Below are 16663 nucleotides of genomic sequence, written 5' to 3'. Positions count from 1 at the left end.
TGAGCTGTCCCAGGCCTTGCGGTTCCCCCTGCCCCAGTGCCGCCCCTACCGGGCTAAGTAGCTGGGACTGAGCAAAAAGGCCTGAGGAGGCGAGGCCAGGGAAAGGATGAGGAGAGGAGTGATCAGGAGGACAGAGTGGTGGGGAGGCAGGGGGCTTGGCTCCCACCCTCTGACCTGAGACCTTGGGCTAGTCTCAGGCCCTCCATGGGCTTCGTCTCCCACCATGAAGGCAGGGCCGTGGGTGGCTATCCCCAAGTGTCTGCCAGCTCAGCCCCTCTAAAACCCCCTCTGCAGTTGCCACCTGGCTCTGGGGGAGGCCTGGGTCCTGCCCTGTGAATGGCCCTTCAGTTTCAGGCTGCCCACGAAAGCCTGAGCGAGGTGTGAAAGGGTGTGTCCGAGCAATTTGATGGAGAAAAGGTCCAACCCGTCCACCAGATTCTATGAGGGATTCCTGGCCCCAGAAAGGCTTTTAGCGCTGTGGCTCCCAGGGCGCCACATGGTATGTGTGGAGAAAGACAATTTTTTCCAGGTATTTTTCGGGACTGTAGGGATGGGGAACTGGGGCCCAAGAGGCAGAGTAGCTTGTCCTGGGTCACTAGGTGGTCACTCAGAGAGACCCACATAGCCTCTGTCGGCTCAGCCAGCTGGCCAGGGCAGTCCCTGCTCTGCCCTCTGCCCTTGACTATGGATCTTGACTGTGTCCAGAGCAGGCAACCCCTTGGAGATCCAGCTTGCTTAGGGGGTTTGCCCTGAGAGCTGAGCGTGGCTGGTCATCAGCACATGGCCATCTCCCTTCTGGGGGCTCCTGAGGCCCCCAACCTCAGAATGAGTGCTCCCAGTGTGCTGGGCGCCCCAGGCATGGTCCCAGCCAACCTGTGGGGAGGGTTTCTCATTACCCTCCTTGCAGCCAGGCTACCCCGGCACAGAGAGGTGAAGCACCTGGCCAGGTCACCAGCTGGTAGGGGCTCAGGCCAGCCGTCACCTGCTCAGCCTCCAGCAGAGGCTTCACAGACCCCCATGCCGGAAAGACCCAGCTCTCTCCTGAGCCCCTTTCTCGTGGCCTGATGACATCACCCCTCTGACCAGTCTGAGACTCAGTTTGCTCATCAGGAAAATGGGGGTGGAAAGGCTGAATTCAGTGGCCCACAGGTGGCAGTGAGTGGCCGGCCCAGGGCGGGTCTGGGCAGGAGATCTTCGGAGAGCAGCCTCAGGGGGTCATGACCTGGAGGCCTCCAGACCATGTTCTCGTGTCTGGCTCTTGCCACCATTGACTGTCTCTACAGGCAGAGGAAGCTGAAGAGAGAGGTGCAGAAACACAGCTTTTTGAAGACTATCTGATGAAGATCCTTGAGAAAATCCCCAAAGGTACTTAAGGAGCCTCCTCAGAAAGCCTGTCCCCTCACAGTCCCCGGGCATGGCTGTGACCTCATGGAGGCTCGAGCCCATTTGCAGAATGGATATCCACAGAGACGATGCCACAGGGGTTAGGGGGGTCACAGGTGCTGAGCCAGGCTGCCAGTGAGCCCGGCTCTGCCAGTGGGGCCCGTGACAGTTTCGCATGGTCCTGGCGTCCATCTGAATAGCGTATCATGTACAGTTATCTGTATAATGGAACAACAACAGTTGTGTGGATGGAACAAACTCACCCTTTATAAGAATGTAGCACCGTGCCTGCGGTTGAGCTAGTGCTCTCACACCTGCATGGAACTAACATTTATAGTAAATGTTGGCTATCATTACAATTATTTCATTTGCCGTGACCTTGCTTTTTTTTTTTTTTTTTTTGCTATTTTCAACTAAAGTTACACAGACATCTGAAATGGGTTTTGTGTTTTGTTTTGTTTTATCATGATTTGTACCAGAGTCCACCGTTATAAGTGCTGGAAATGTCTCAGGAGAAGGAGAAGGAGACACACACATATTTTTATTATCATTATCATTATGATCTCATCTTTGATAGTAAAAATAAATATTGCCATTTATTAAATATTTACTCCATGATAAGCACTTCAGTAAAGCTGTTTTATCCCTTCTTACAAGCCTCTGAGAACTGTGTTGCCCAGGCTCAGAGAGGTTAGGGAACGTGCCCAAGGTTGCCCAGCCAGAAAGTGGGGGGTCTGAGTCTCAGACTCTGGTCTGACTTTATAGCCACTGCAGTAAGTACTATAGAGCCGTGGGGGCCTCAAGCTCTGCCCTGGAGTTCAGGGAACGCTTCACAGAGGAGGTGGCCTCTCATGGAGCTCAAATGAATTCAGCAAAGGGAAACAGCACTGTGGGTGGAGGGAAGAGGATAAACGTGGGCTGGAGCCACAGCCCTGGTTTGGGGATGTGAGGTCCAGTGTGCTCGAGTGCCAGGACCCAGCAACCAGTACTGCTTCCGGCAGCCTCCCAGTTTGGGGCCATCCTAATTCAGTAATTCAGCCCTGTCCAACCCATCCAGAATGAGTGAGCACCAAAGCCGGGGACCCTGTCACTCAGGGCAGCAACAGTTCCTGGCTGCTTTTTGTCGGCTCTCATAATCAGCAATTTGTCCTTAGGGGCAGTCTCCTGGCCTCACTGGGCAGCCTGCACCTAGAATCCTGTCCTTAGCTGCTGGGCAGCCTTTCAAATGTTGATGATTCTCTTGAAGACACAAGAGGCAGGGGATGGGGCTGGCCCGTCCTGCTGTTTGGAGTAAGCTCTGAAGGACCGTCCGTGCCTCTCAGCTTTGGGGCCCCAGCCTGAATGTTGGCGCAACAGCAGAAGCCCCATGCACCTTATTGGCACCACCCACTACAGGGGGCCCGCTGTGCCCACCCATCCTGCCATGGCACTGTCTCCACAGGCACCAGCGAAGGGGAGGGGTCAGAGGAGGCCCTGGTGGAGGCCATGGCGGAACACTGTGGGAAGCCCTTCACAGGCAGCCGGGACATCCAGAAGCATCTAGAGGTCTCCTCCAAGACGAACAAGGCCGTCCATCAGAGCCTGGAGTCTCTAGCGGAGGGCCATAGGGCTCTTACCCTGGAAACAGCTGCCTGAAGCCTGGCCCTCTCCCCTTGACCCGCAGAACTGGAGGCATTGAAGGCCTCTTCCCTCTGCACCCCGGGGAAGACCTGGAGCCGTGGTGGGCTGCTGAGCAGTGTGGGTGGGGCTGTCACTCCATAGCCTTGTCCTATATCCCTTTCTCTCCCCTTCAGCTGGCTGACTTGGGGTTTTTCCTGAGGCTCAGCTTATGCTTAAAAAGTGCTCTTTATGCTAGAAAAGCCCTGGATTCAGATAGACCAGGGTTCAAATTTCAGCTCAGCCTCTGACTGGCTGCATGACCCTGGGCAAGTTTGTACCAGCTCTGAACTTCAGTTTCTCAGCTGTCCAATGAGGGCAGTGCAACTTAAGTGGTCGTCTGTTGTAAGACAAGGAACATAAACTGTTTCAAAGTTACTGCCCCAGAAAGTCACCTTTCTTTCCTTTTTGGTTAATCTTGTAATGAATAGAACTTTCACCAGGACAGATGGGCATTCCAGACAGAAGCAACTGCCCCGGCAAAAGGCATGGAATGATGAATTTGCTTGCTGCAGCTGGGGTCTGGGGACACGGAGGGGAAGGGTACACGTAGAGGGCGGCGGACCTGTCAGTTGACTCTTGCGTAGCAACATTGCTTGACGTTTGTAGCGGGTCTCTGCCCTCTAGTGGCAGTGCTGAAAACCTACACCATTCTGTACCTTTTTTTACCTAGAGAAGGGATCCTGTATGGGATGGGACCCCTGAGAAGCATTTACACATGCTTTATCTCATTTAAATCTCACCCCAGCACCTCGAGGTTGGTGTTTTAATTACTAGGGCTGACACTAGGGTAGGTTAGGAGGTGAGTGGGCAAGTGCAGGGACAGAACCTATCCTTAATATTTTGCTCAGTATGGATTTTTTTGCATTAACTTTGATTATTTTAGGGACACTGCATTAAAACATTACTTAATTACTGAATTTTCTGATGTCCCCTTAAAATTTGCACCTTGGTCCAAGTCATGCAGTTCTTCCCATTTTCAAGGCAAAGAAACTAGGACTCAGAGAAGGGAGGACCCTTGTGTATGTCCTAGGTCCTCCAAGCACAGCCCCCAGGGCCGAGCTGGGGGAGCATGCCCAGCACAGCCCTGGGCCATGGCAGGCCTTTCACAGCCCTGCTCCCTGGTGTTCCCAGCAGCCCCTGTGGCCTGAAGGGCACAGACTGTTGGCTCTGGTTATGGGGAGGAAAAGCAGCTCCAGGGGCTGGTCGTGTTCAAACCCTGGACATGCCTTTTCCTGCATCTTCTGGAGCCTTGAATGGCCTCAAACACCCAGAACTTTCCCCTCCCCCATCCCATCCCCACTCAGACCACCCTGGGCAGTGAGCTCCTGTGACAAGGCCCAGGGCAGATGCCCCAGGAGGGGTTGCTGCACCCAGGTGACCTGGCCCCTCTCACTGCAGAGCCTCAAGATCCGGCTGTGTCAGCAGCAGAGGAGGCGTCACCGCAAGCGGGAGCAGTGGTGGCAGTTGGAACATGGTGTCACTTACCTGAAAGACATGGGCAGCTAGGATGTGAGTCCACTCTGCTGGCCCTGGGAGCTGGAGCAGGACAGGGGCCTGCTGTCTCCTCAATAACCGTCATCCTCAAACACACACACACACCACTCAGTCACTTACCTCTCTTGGGTGACCGTTAGCCTTCTAAGGGCTTCTCTGAGATGGCGCAGACATTATTTTACAGATGGGAAAACAGGCCAGGAGTAGGTAAGGACTGGGCTTTACCAAGAACTAGAGCAGAGATCCCCCAACCCAGGCCCAGGGCCTGGCATAGCTGGGCGCTTACTCAATCCTTCTGAAATGCTTGGGTTAATTATAAAATAATGACATGTAAGTGAGTGGTTATTACACACCATCTTCAGTGATTCTTATGTCTCTGATCATTGCCAGGCAGTGTTTAGCCCAGGGCCTAACCTGGAATAGGTACTCCTAAATATTGGTTGATGCTTACCCACACCTATTTCACAGATGAGAGAAGTGATGTTCAGAAAGAGTAAGTCATGGCCAAAGCCATGGCCAGAGACCAGCATTTCCAGGCTTAAGCTCCGTAACTGTTCTTTTCTAGCCTTGGGAATATGGACTAGCTACCCTCCTGGCCCCCGGGTCCTGAGTCCTCACTGTAGCCAGAGCCTGTGTTCTTCCAGCCTCAGGGCTGTGGGGAGGACACCGGGAGCAGGGCTTGGGGCACAGGACTGTGCTGGACACACTCCACCGGGCAGAGGCTTTCAGCAGCTGTAGTGCCTTTGCGGGACCCATGGGACCCTAGTTTGGAAGACGTGAGGGTTGGGGTCATGAAGGTTAGGTTACTGACCTCCAACCAAGGGGCTTGGGGTGGGAGTGGATTTGCCACTGTTAATAGAGCCCCTCTGGGTCTTTCTCTGTAAGGTGGGCAGCAAAGCTGCTGCCGCTGGCCACAAACCCGGAGGCCTCCAGTCCAGTACTCCGGCGCTGCCCAGAGTGAGGAGCCCTGGGGTGCTCCACACCCCATCCCAGCCCCTGCCCCGGTGCGCACCACAGACGTCCCAGCCGGGATGACCCTCCAGGAAGTTAGTCAGTCCAGTGGCACTCTTTTGAGGGAAGGATGCTCAGGCCCTGCGGTGGGTGACCCCACCTAAGCCCTGAGGAGTGGGGCACACCCAGGATGAGCAGGTGGCTCCTGGCTCCAGGACACTCTTCTGGCTTGAAGGAGCTGAGGACGGGTCGTAGGAGTACTGGGAGATAGCCTGAGCCTCCTCCTTCTCTTGTAGAATCAGCTGCTCAGCTACATGCAGATCGCCATCAACCACATGGCCCAGCAGTGCTGCTTCCCTGGCCACAGTGTGCCTGAGAGCCTGGGCCTCTTCTGCAAGCTCGACCTGCTTCAGGTGAGGATTCCCCACTGCCACGGGCCAGTCTCCAACCTAGGCCTGTCCTGGGCCTCAGCTCCTGGTGCTGTCGTGTTGCCCCTGCCCCCTTGCCTCTCCCTTCATGGCTGCATGGGCTCCTGGTGCAGTAGGTCTATTAGTCTCTCAACAAACCTGCAATGAGAATCCATTAGGTACAGGGTAAGAGACAAGTGTAAAGGAACTCTTGCCCTACCTGGTCTTTATATATAAAGGTGTATCTCACACACACAGGGTACACACTCATACAGTCATGTGTTCTCTGCACACCTAACAATACACGTGAAACATACACAGACACACCTGCAAACACACACACCAAGATACACACAGGCAGTCACACATGTCCAAATGTATGTGCACACTGGGTACGGGCATTTCAGTGACCGAGGGAACCTCCGTGCAGGGTCCTCAATTTGAACTTCAGACTCTTGGTCAAGACCGCTGAGCCTCCCTTTCACACTGCCCGCACCAGGACCAAAGGCCCATCATTCATAGTGCTGGTCCAACAGTAACAGAGAGCATGTGATCAGACTGGCATCTGTCTGAATAGTTTTATTGAGTTATAATTCACATACCATAATATTTATTCTTTTTAAAGCCTATACTTCATTGGTTTCAGTATAGTCAGAACTGTGTAACCGTCACTACTACAATTCCAGAATATTTTCATCACCCTAGAAAGATAGATTTTGCATCTGGTTTCTTTCACTTAGCATAATGTTTTCAAGATTCATTTATGTTGTAGAATCAACCTCTATTTCATTCTTTTTTAGGGCTGTGTACTATTCCACTGTGTGGATATACTGCCTTTTGTTTATCCATCAGTTGATGGACGTTTGAGTTGTTTGCATTTTGGGGCTGTTATGAATAATGCTGCTATGAACATTCATGTACACTTCTTTGTGTGGACATGTGTTTTCAGTTATCTTGGTTATAGATCTAGGAATGGAATTGCCAAATCACATGGTAACTGGGTTTAACATTTTGAGGAACTTCCAAACTGTCTTCCAAAGTGGTTACACAACTGTACAGTCCCATGATCAAGGTATGAGGATTCCAATTTCTCCATAGCCTTGTCAACATTTGGTATTGTTTATCTTTTGAAAAAAATAGTCATCCTTGTGAGTGTGAAGTGGTATCTCATGGTGGTTCCCCCGGTGACTAATAATGTTGAGCACCTTTTCATGTGTTTATTGACCACCTGTAAATCTTTTTTGGAGAAGTCTATTTGGATCATGTGCCCATTTTTTAATTGGATTATTTGTCTTTTTTATTGTTGAGTTATAAGATTTCTTTATATATTCTGGATATAAGTTCTTTACCAAATACATGATTGGCAAATATTTTCTTCAATTCTATGTGTTGTCTTTTCAGTTTCTTCATGGTTTCCTTTGAAGAAGAACATAAGCTTTTAATTATGATGAAATCCAATTTAGCTTTTTTTTCCTTTGGTGACTTGTGCTGTAGGCATCATATCTTAGAAAACTATTGCTTAATCCAAGATCATGAAAATTTACACTTAAATTTTATTGTAGGAAGTTTATAGTTTTTGCCCTAATAATAAGGTTTATGATCCATTTTTAGTTAATTTTTATATATGGTATGACATAGGGATCCAGTTTCATTCTTTCATATAAGGATATTCAGTTGTCCCAATGCTGTTTGTTGAAAAAACGATTCTTTCCTCATTGAATTGTTTCCTCACCCTTTATGGCCCCAAATCAATTGACCATGAAGTGAAGGTTTAATTCTGGCCCATCATTTCTATTCTACGGATCTATGTGCTCATTCTTATATGCCAGTACCACACTGTCTTGATTACTGTAGCTTTGTAGTAAATTTTGAAATTAGAAAGTATGGGTCCTCCAACTTTGTTCTTCTGTGAGACTGACTCTTCCAGCAGGACACGTCTTGCGTCATGAGCGGAAGTTCTGGGTGGGTGGGTTTCAGGCATGGTATGACCATCAAGGACTCGTCCCTTCCGCCCTCTCCTGTCTCCCACCTTCAGTGCTGGCTTCATCCTAGGTCATAACTTGTTTTCCTATCCGGGCAGGCTCAGTGGAGATGTTCAAACTTGGGACTCTTGTGTTCCGGAACACTGAGGGCAGGTCCCTTCTCCAGCACTGTCCATAGCAACAGTCAATAGTGAACATGCCTGTGTGCCAATTGAGGACTTCTTAGAAGAATTTCTGTGTCAGGGCTGCTCTGTGGCCCAGCTCCAGGGCCACCATTCACGTTTTTGGCATCCCTGGGGCATAACTGTTATTCACATTCATGTTGATATGAATAATTTTCAATAAGGGCACATTTGTCTAAAGAGCCACAATGTATCAATTTCATCATTTTCCTAAGAAAGGGGAAGAAATTACATGGTGATGCCATGAGGTCCCAAGGGTCTCCCTCAACAATCACTCAGTCAAGACTTATTGAGTCACCCAGATGTGCTCAGTACTGGGCTGGGTAAAGAACTGGGATCAGGGCAGAAAAAAGGTCACCTGGTCCTTAAGAAATGACTGTCTGAGAGGGTGACTGGGGCCAGTCAGGGTGGGCTTCTTGAAGGAAGCAGTGTGAAGAGGGAGGCAACCCCATTCAGGAAGTCACAGGAGGATCTTGACTCTGAGTCATCCACCTCTGCCCCCACTGGACTGTGTGGCTTTAGGCAAGTCACTTAACCTCTCTGACCCTCAGTTTGCTCATTTTCCAATTGTCATTGATACCACATCCTTTGTAGGGCTCTTGTGAGAGCTGAAGGAGATGTAGGTAACCTTTGATGGTGCTTTGGTCCCTGAGAAGTGATGTCAAGTGAGAGAGATTTATTTTTCTCTCCCAGGAATTTATGTTGGACAAAATGGAGACTATGAGATTTATCTCAATGCTCACAGAACCCAGAGTGTGATGGTCAGGGGACAGCCTCAAGGACCAGGGCCTCAGAAGATAGCCCAGACCCTTCAGGAAATGCTCAAAGAGTCAAGACTTGATCCCCAGGACCCCCTTTCCCAGCGCCCAGAATTCAGAGTGCTCCAGCCTGCACTGATCCAGCCCATGGCCTCTCGGGTCCTTCCAGCATCACGACCATTTCCTTACCTGTGTGGCTTCCTTTTACCACCACCAGCAACCCCACGTGGGTGGGAGCCAGCCTGGGGGCAGTGAGAGGGCAGACAAGGTTCTGGAGCCAGTTGAGCCTGAGGGGCTACTGTTCCCCATATCAGGGGATGCCCCAGTGGGGCTGATGGGGAGAAAAGGGGAGTTTCCTGAGTTGGTGGTAGCAGCCAGTGGGAAGTCGCAGGTTAGAGACCTGCACCCAGGAGCCAGGGCTGCATTTCTCCCTGTCGTCAGCGGGTTCATCTGAGGCCAAGGAGCTTTGCATAGATGCCTAGCTCTTGGGAATGACAGGAGCTCCTGCAGAGAACCACCCAGAGCCGTAGGAGCGTGGGGGCTCACTTTGCCCATAGCAGACTGGGGACCACAGCCAGCTGGACGTACTGAATGTAAGGGGCATCTCACCACTGGTTTCCAGAAGCTGAATACCTTCTGTGCCCCAGAAGTCAGTGCGTTCTGCTCACCCTGAGGGTCCCAAAGCTTCCTGGAATGAATATTACTCTTAGGGAGAACTTCGCAAACCCAAGCATCTCTCCGGACTGGTTTTCCTGCCTGTAAAACTGGGAAAGAGAATGTCTGAGAGAGAGACCCGTGCTCCAGTCCGATGTTCTTACATCAAGGTTGGAAAAGCTTTGTCTGCATGGAAGGCACTGGTTTAGTTTTATTGTGTCATTGGTGTAAAATCAACTACTGCAGCCCTGAAAAGAATTCACCTCTGGAGATCAGCTGATGTTAACTGATTTAGAAAAAAGGTAAGAAAGTTTAGGTGATTTAGGTCAAAGTTAAGAGCAACTGAGGAGCTGCAAATGGTGGTGAGTCCGCAAATTAACTTTCCAAGGGGAGTTTCAGGAAATAGGCTGTTATTCAGTCAACAAACACGGAGATCTGTTATATATTCCAGGTGCTGTTGGGAGAGGAGGATCAGAGGCACAGAGGGAGGAAAGGTGGGGGATAGTGTGCAGTAGGCCTCGGCTGCTGAATTCATTAGGGAAGCTAAATATAATAAAGGAGGCTAAGTTAGCGCGTCAAATCTTCAGAATAGTATTAAACAAAGGGGAGCAGAGACGAAGAGCTCCTTACCTACCAAAAAATTCCATCTTAAACAACTTCAAGTGTGAGAAAATTCTTCCTACAAACCCTACTGGGAGAGTTGGATAATTAGCAAATGGCTGCTGCTAAGAAAATTGGCTATTTGGTGGGGAAATCAAATTACATCCTTTTTTCACACCATACGCTGTAGTATATTCCAATTCCTTTGGGGGGTGGTGTTCCAAGTGTTACGTTCACTAAAACCACCTATGCCATTTGCTAAGCATGGAGATACCTACAGATTATCCTCAGATTCTGATTCTGGGGTGGGACCCAGAAATCTGGATTTTGAACAGGTTCCCAAATAGCTCCAATGTAGATGACTCTCCAGTGGCAGGGTAAGAAATACAGGGTACCTAATGTCAAAAAGAAGAAAATCTGGTCCACATTTACCTGGTCTTTAGTTGAGAAGAAACTCAGAAGCATGAAAGCAATAGAAGTGACACCTGAAAATAATTTGCATAAAACTTAAAAATGCATCTACCTCCGCACACATCAAAATATCAGAAGACAATCAACTGTGGGAAAATAGCAAGAAATTTGAAAAAAGGACCATTTTAAAAAATATTTAAAGAACTCCTACAAAGTAAAAAAAACTGACATCAATTGTTTGTATTCAGCAAATTGCAAAATAAATAAAAATAGCCTATCAACATGAAAAATATTTCATCTCACTAAAAATAAAACTAAACCACATACTTTCTGCTCATCAAAAAAATTTAAATGAATACACTAATCCTTGTAAGACAGGCTCTCCAACACTGTGAAAATGTTTGACGTAAACTCTCTGAAAGTCAATTTTATAAGAGGTCGTGAGGCTGAAAAATGCTCCGTCCTTTGGTGTGGTAATTCTAGGTCAATACATTTGCGTTAGTAAAACAAGAGCTATTTGGCTTAAACTGACAGAAAGCCCAACTCAACATGGCTTAAACCAAGAAGAGGCTTATAAATGTGTAAGACCAAGGATTTTAGCTTAGGTACAGCTTGTTAAGGAGCTCAGTGTCAACAGAATCCAGTCCTTGGTCTCTAGGCTTTGCTATTCTACATCTCGGCCCCATTCTCAGGCTCAGTGTAAACAAGATGACTGACAGCAACCTCAGCCCTGCATCCTCAGAAGTTGAAGTCAGAGGCAAAGAGAGAATATCTTTTTCCAGGAAGTCGTGGACCAGTCCCAGGGTTCACTCTGATTGGATCACCTTTGGTCACATGCCTGGCTTTAAACAAGTCCCTCACTGACCAGGCCTGGTGCATCCATCCTGAATCTCTGTAACTAGCGAATTCCATACTCTGATTAGCTGGGTCTGGCTCAGATTTTTGAGTGTAAATGAGGTGGAATAATTTCATGGCTAGAGGTCATTACCCTGGAGCCCATGGTGGATGCCACATGAACTACGTGGACTGAAAGAAGGGGACAGGTATTCCCTCAAAGGGACATCAGGCTACTGTCAGCACAGTGAGGTGGGACCTGGTGCTGAGTGAGCAAAGTCAGAGATGTCCATTATAGATGACAACAAAGATGTTCACCACATTGTTATTTACAGAGGCCAAATTGGAAATAAATATCTCAGAGGAAGAGTTCAATGCCCAAATCTTATGATTTTATAATTTTGCAGCTGTTAAATTACACGTTTTAAAAAATATTTAATGTAAAGAAAATATCTCTAGGATGTAAAGTTAGGCAGAAAAAATGGATTTTTAAAAAGTAGAATATAAACCTCATTCAGTAAAAATTATATGAAGCAGTGTTTCTAAGTGGGAGGATCCTGACCCTGGGAGATGAGGGAGGTATTAGGCCCCCCTAGTATGGCAGATTGAATTAGGGGTCCCAAGTCTCCACCCCCCTGTGGTGGTATCTACATCCACACTTGCTAGAGGCTCTTGGGGGGCCGAGTATTCACCTCCACCTCTTGGTTGGCCATGTGACTTGCTTTGGCCAGTAGGATGTTAGTGGATTATGACACAAGCAGAGGCTTAAAACATGATTGTGCAGTTGAACTGAGCACCCACGAGCTCTGCCATGAAGAAAATGTGCTTCTGGGAGCCCCCTGGTCCCGGGGGATGGGAGCCATGTGGAGCAGATATGGACCCATCCTGAAGATTGGATCCACTGAAACCACTCAATCCTCAGCCAACTCATAGACACCTGAGTGGGACATAAATGCTCATAATTGTAAGCCAGTAAAGTTTGAGGTGGGTTGTTACACAGCATCACAGCAATAGCTGTCAGATACACCTGTACACTTCAAATTCCATGCTCTCTCCAACAAGAGTCACTAGCATGTGGGAGCCAGTCCACCTGGTGGGCTTGAATTGTGTCTCCGAGGGACGCTGTGATGTAGGAAGCGGTTAGGAACACTGTTCTGCCATGTTGGCAGTGGTTAGCTTTGAATGGTAAGATTCTAATTTTTAATTTTCTCCTTTATACTTTTCTGTAGTTTTTCAGTTTCTGTGATAAGCACAGTTCACTTTTATGAACAGAAAATAAAAGGCTTTATTCAAAAATTGGAAAAAATTAACTGGAAACCAATCCTTCTTGGCATCTCATTGACCCTAACCTTCAGTGTCCCCAGGAAGAAGGTTAATGTCAAGTCCTTCACCCACAGGACTGCCTTCAAGTCTCTGAACACAGGGTTCTTGCCCCGCTGCATGGGGTCTTCTCTCTGAGTTCACAGCTCTGGCTTCTTGAATGTGGCTCTGCTCTCTGGATGGATCCCCACTGGCCTCTAGCATTAAAATGTGGGTGTCCATATGCGCTCCATTCTCCAGGTAAGGAAGTTGGTCAGCTGAGGATGACAGGGAATACCTGGAAGGAAACATCCTTGCTGTGGCTCTGGCCGAAAAGGCGCTGGGCACTTCAGCCTTCACTCCCAGCTCTCAGCCTGGGGGCCGATGTCCTGCCCGCTTGCTCTGGCCACTCCAGGGCTTGTTCTATGAGGCCACGAGTGCCAGCCAGACTATGGGAACGTGGCAAACTCCTTCAGACCCAAGCCACCTGGCCCTGGCCTGTTCCCCATGGCCCTTACTAGGCATCTCCAGAAGACACTGCACTGTTTCTGTGCATTTTGGTGCTGAAGCTCAATGGTCCCTGGCTGCCTGTCGGCATGGTTTGGTATCACGTGAGCTCCGCATTCAGAGTCCAGAGAAAGGGAGACCTGGGCCCCCAGCTGCCCTCCAGCACTGTGGAGGGGAAGATGTGAGGGCCAGAGCTACATCTCCTTGGCTCCTGACTCTCCACGCTTAGCCAGGACGACCTGGCGCTGAGCAGGCGTTCAGTGTGGATGAGCAGGCATGTATGAGTGAATCAAGAGAGTGAGGCTCCTGATGGCTCCCCATGGTGAGGACTCCCCAGTGGGGTGGGAGAATGCTGCTTACAGGTCACTGTAACCCACTGAGTCATCCCCACCACCCATGAGCCAGTAAGCATCAGTTTTCCAGCTCTGTAATACAGAGGGGAAGTTGCAGCTCAGGGTGGTTATGTGGCTTGTTCCAAGGTTGCACAGCTCCTCAGTGGTTGAGCTGGGACATGAACTCAGGTCCATTGGGTCCAAATGGAACAATATCACTGGAACTGGAAACGTTTTGGTAGCAAAAATAACTATCAGAACAAGTAGTAATGTGCCCTGGACACTTGCTGTGTGCAGGCCTCACACCAACCTTGGAAAGTGACTACTTCCCGTTTACAGATGACGAAACAGGCTCAGAAGTGAAAGCCTTGCCCAGGGTTGCACAGCTCAGAGGACAGGCCCACTGACTGTGTCCTTTCAGAGATGCGACTACAGGCTGAAGGGAGCACAGGCGTGAATCATCAACTAGAGGTGGAAGTCAATGGCTCAAGTTCAAATCTGTGTAACAGTCCCCAGGGGGAATCGGGAGAGTATGCTACTCACATCCCTGCTACTCGAAGTGTGGTCTGAGGACCTGCGTCCTGACATCACCTGGGAGCATGTGAGAAGGCAGAGCCTGCATTTTAGCAAGATCCCTGGGGCATCTGTGGGCACAGTAAAACACTGGTCTAATTTGTTCTGAGGAAGGCTGGCTTCACCCTCATCTGGAGATAGGAGTCCTGAGGATGGCACAGCTCCCAATACCCAGGGCTTCTGCAATGCCTCCAGCCAGCCAACCAGCCAGTACATCCTTATATCCTTAGAGTAAATGATGAATGAGTGAATGGATGGATGGATGAAAAGCTTTCAGCAAAGGAGTAAATCTCTAAGTGAAAACTGTAAGGGACATGTAGGAATGAAAAGTGAGGGATATTTGGGGGGCAGAGGAATCTGGGCTCCCATTTGGCCTCAGGGTCATCTTTGTCCCGTGCACAGGTGCTGATGGTTGCCCAGGGCCATGCCACCTCCCAGTCTCCCCAGCAGCCTCCTGGGTGAGCCCTAGAAAACCAGGCAGGGGTTTATGAGTTCTCTAGGGGTGTTATTAGGAGAAGAGCTCTTTTTCCTCCTCTACCCAGTGTCATCAGTCACGGGAATGCTGTAGACACTCACCCTAGGGTGCTGCCAAGGAATGAGGGAGGCAGGCGCCCACCTCTTGGGAGCCCACAGAGCCTTGCTCTGGGTGGAGTGGCCCATGAACTTGCTAAGGGCCCACGCAGGCTCACAGGGCCCTTAACAAGTAGAGGTGGGATGGGTGGGATGGAAGGGCACAGAAAGACAGGATGGCCCTGCGTGTATGTGTGCATGTCTATTTGTATGTGCACACACACACATTCATATGTACATACATATATACATATTTATGTATTTAAATTTCTGTCTGTTACTATTTTACTCACAAACAGCTGGATAGATTATCACCAACTCCAGAGGCTGGATTGAGGAAGATCTGACTAAAAATCGGATTTCACCACACCTATAACATTGGTTGATGGGGGTGGGGGTCTGTTTTTTCCTTTTGTCAGCCTATCAGTCAAAAAGATTTCAAAAGTTGATCCATAACCTTTATGCAATTTGAAATTATAGTAAATTATAAATCCTGCAAAGGATACCGTGTGGGACACTGCCCATGGTTAATCACTCCTGCAATGGTTGATTTCTATTTTTCTATTTCCTGTGCTTTCACATAAGAAATTATTCTTGGCAAAATGCTGCTACCTAAAATATAAACAAATTTCAATTCTCCTTCAGCAAGTGATAAAAGATGAGACTTGTGAGTCGGAGAGCCAATCTGAGAGGAACAACCGCTCAAAGTCCTCCTTGGAGAGGCAGGGTTTTCAAAGGCCACAGAAAGTAATAGTTTGCCTCAGAGACGTACAGCAACCCCCTCAAGGTCACACAGCAAAGAGGTGACAAAGTTCAAGTCTAGCTGACCTCAAAGCTAGGCACTTTTCCTAATCAAAGCTTCTAGAATTTTTGGCCAATGGTTCTGATGGCAGAGGAGAGTGAACTCAGACTTCCAGGGCCCTGATGCTCGGGCTTGATGGAAACTGAGTATCTGTGCACTTTTGTGTCTCATCTGAAAATTTTATATGAGTGAATTCACATTTTATTTCATAATACTTTGTTCTTGTACAAAAAAATCATTTTCTCCCTGTAAGAATGTCTGAGGACCACATATAATCCAGCATATATGCTGCACTTCATGTCTGCCTGGCAGAGCCCGGTGTCCCCCAGGGACCTGTGCGAGGAGCCAGCACTTAGCCCACACAGGGTCCATTATCTGTAAACACAGGCTCGAGCTTCAAGATGCTTTTATCAGCCCCTCCAAGACCAAGCTTTTCTGTGCTTTTCTCTCCAGGGGCCTAGAGTTTCTAGAGATCACAGAGCCCAGAACTACCCATTTTTCATGTCCTGGGATATGGTATGTGGGGGATTCATTCACTCACTGAACTTGCTCAGTCTAATTGAGGTCACCAGGTCCTGTCCATATTAACTTCTGCTCCTGAACACTGTCCACTTCCCCCATCTCTGTGCCCACCCTGGTGCCCAGTACTCTCTTCTCCGGCCTGGATGACTACAGCCACCTCCTGTGGGGCCTGATTTCCACTCTTGCCCTCTGAAACCCATCCTTCTCACAGCAGCCACAGCAGTCACTCAGACACATCTGATCATGTCCACCCTCCCTTCTGCCCCTTCTAAAGCTCCCTATTGCCCTGAAGACAAACCCCTTCCCAGGGCCTACAAAGCCTGCATGACCTGACCTGGTCTAGCTCCTCAGCCCCATCTGAACCATCTCCCTTCTCTCTCGTGCTCCAGCCACAACAGCCAGCTTCTCTCCTAAGATCTTTACCAATGCTGTCCCCTAGACCTCTTATACTTTGTCCCTGAGTCTTTGCTTATACCTATTCATTCATCAGTGCATTTTTCTTGAGCACCTACCATGTGCCAAGCACATGCCAGGTACTCCGTGCACCTGGAGCTTACCCAAGGCAGGTACACAGATAGTCATGAACTGTGATAAATGCACAGGCAGGAAATCAAACAGCACTGAAACAGAGACCAACAGGGTGGGGACAGGGGCGAGGAGGACAGGTGAAACCTCCTCAAGATTCACCTCCTCTGAGAAGCCTTCCCTCTCCCCCAGAAAAGGCCAGGGCCCTTGGTTACCTG

General features: G+C 49.1%; 1 protein-coding gene across 2 annotated transcripts in view; it reads left to right on the top strand.

The window, feature by feature from the left end:
• The window catches only part of OTUB2 (OTU deubiquitinase, ubiquitin aldehyde binding 2), a 47390-nt gene that overhangs the window by 6195 nt on the left and 24532 nt on the right, over positions 1–16663 (top strand). For both annotated transcript variants that reach the window (XM_057488187.1, XM_057488188.1), the window contains exon 2: positions 5784–5900. In XM_057488187.1, the coding sequence (XP_057344170.1) occupies positions 5784–5900 (117 nt within the window). The remainder of the gene's footprint in view (positions 1–5783; positions 5901–16663) is intronic.

The sequence above is a fragment of the Manis pentadactyla genome, chromosome 11 (assembly GCF_030020395.1).
Source record: "Manis pentadactyla isolate mManPen7 chromosome 11, mManPen7.hap1, whole genome shotgun sequence".
Classification (NCBI taxonomy): Eukaryota; Metazoa; Chordata; class Mammalia; order Pholidota; family Manidae; genus Manis; species Manis pentadactyla.
This window is presented reverse-complemented; position numbering and strand designations above follow the sequence as displayed.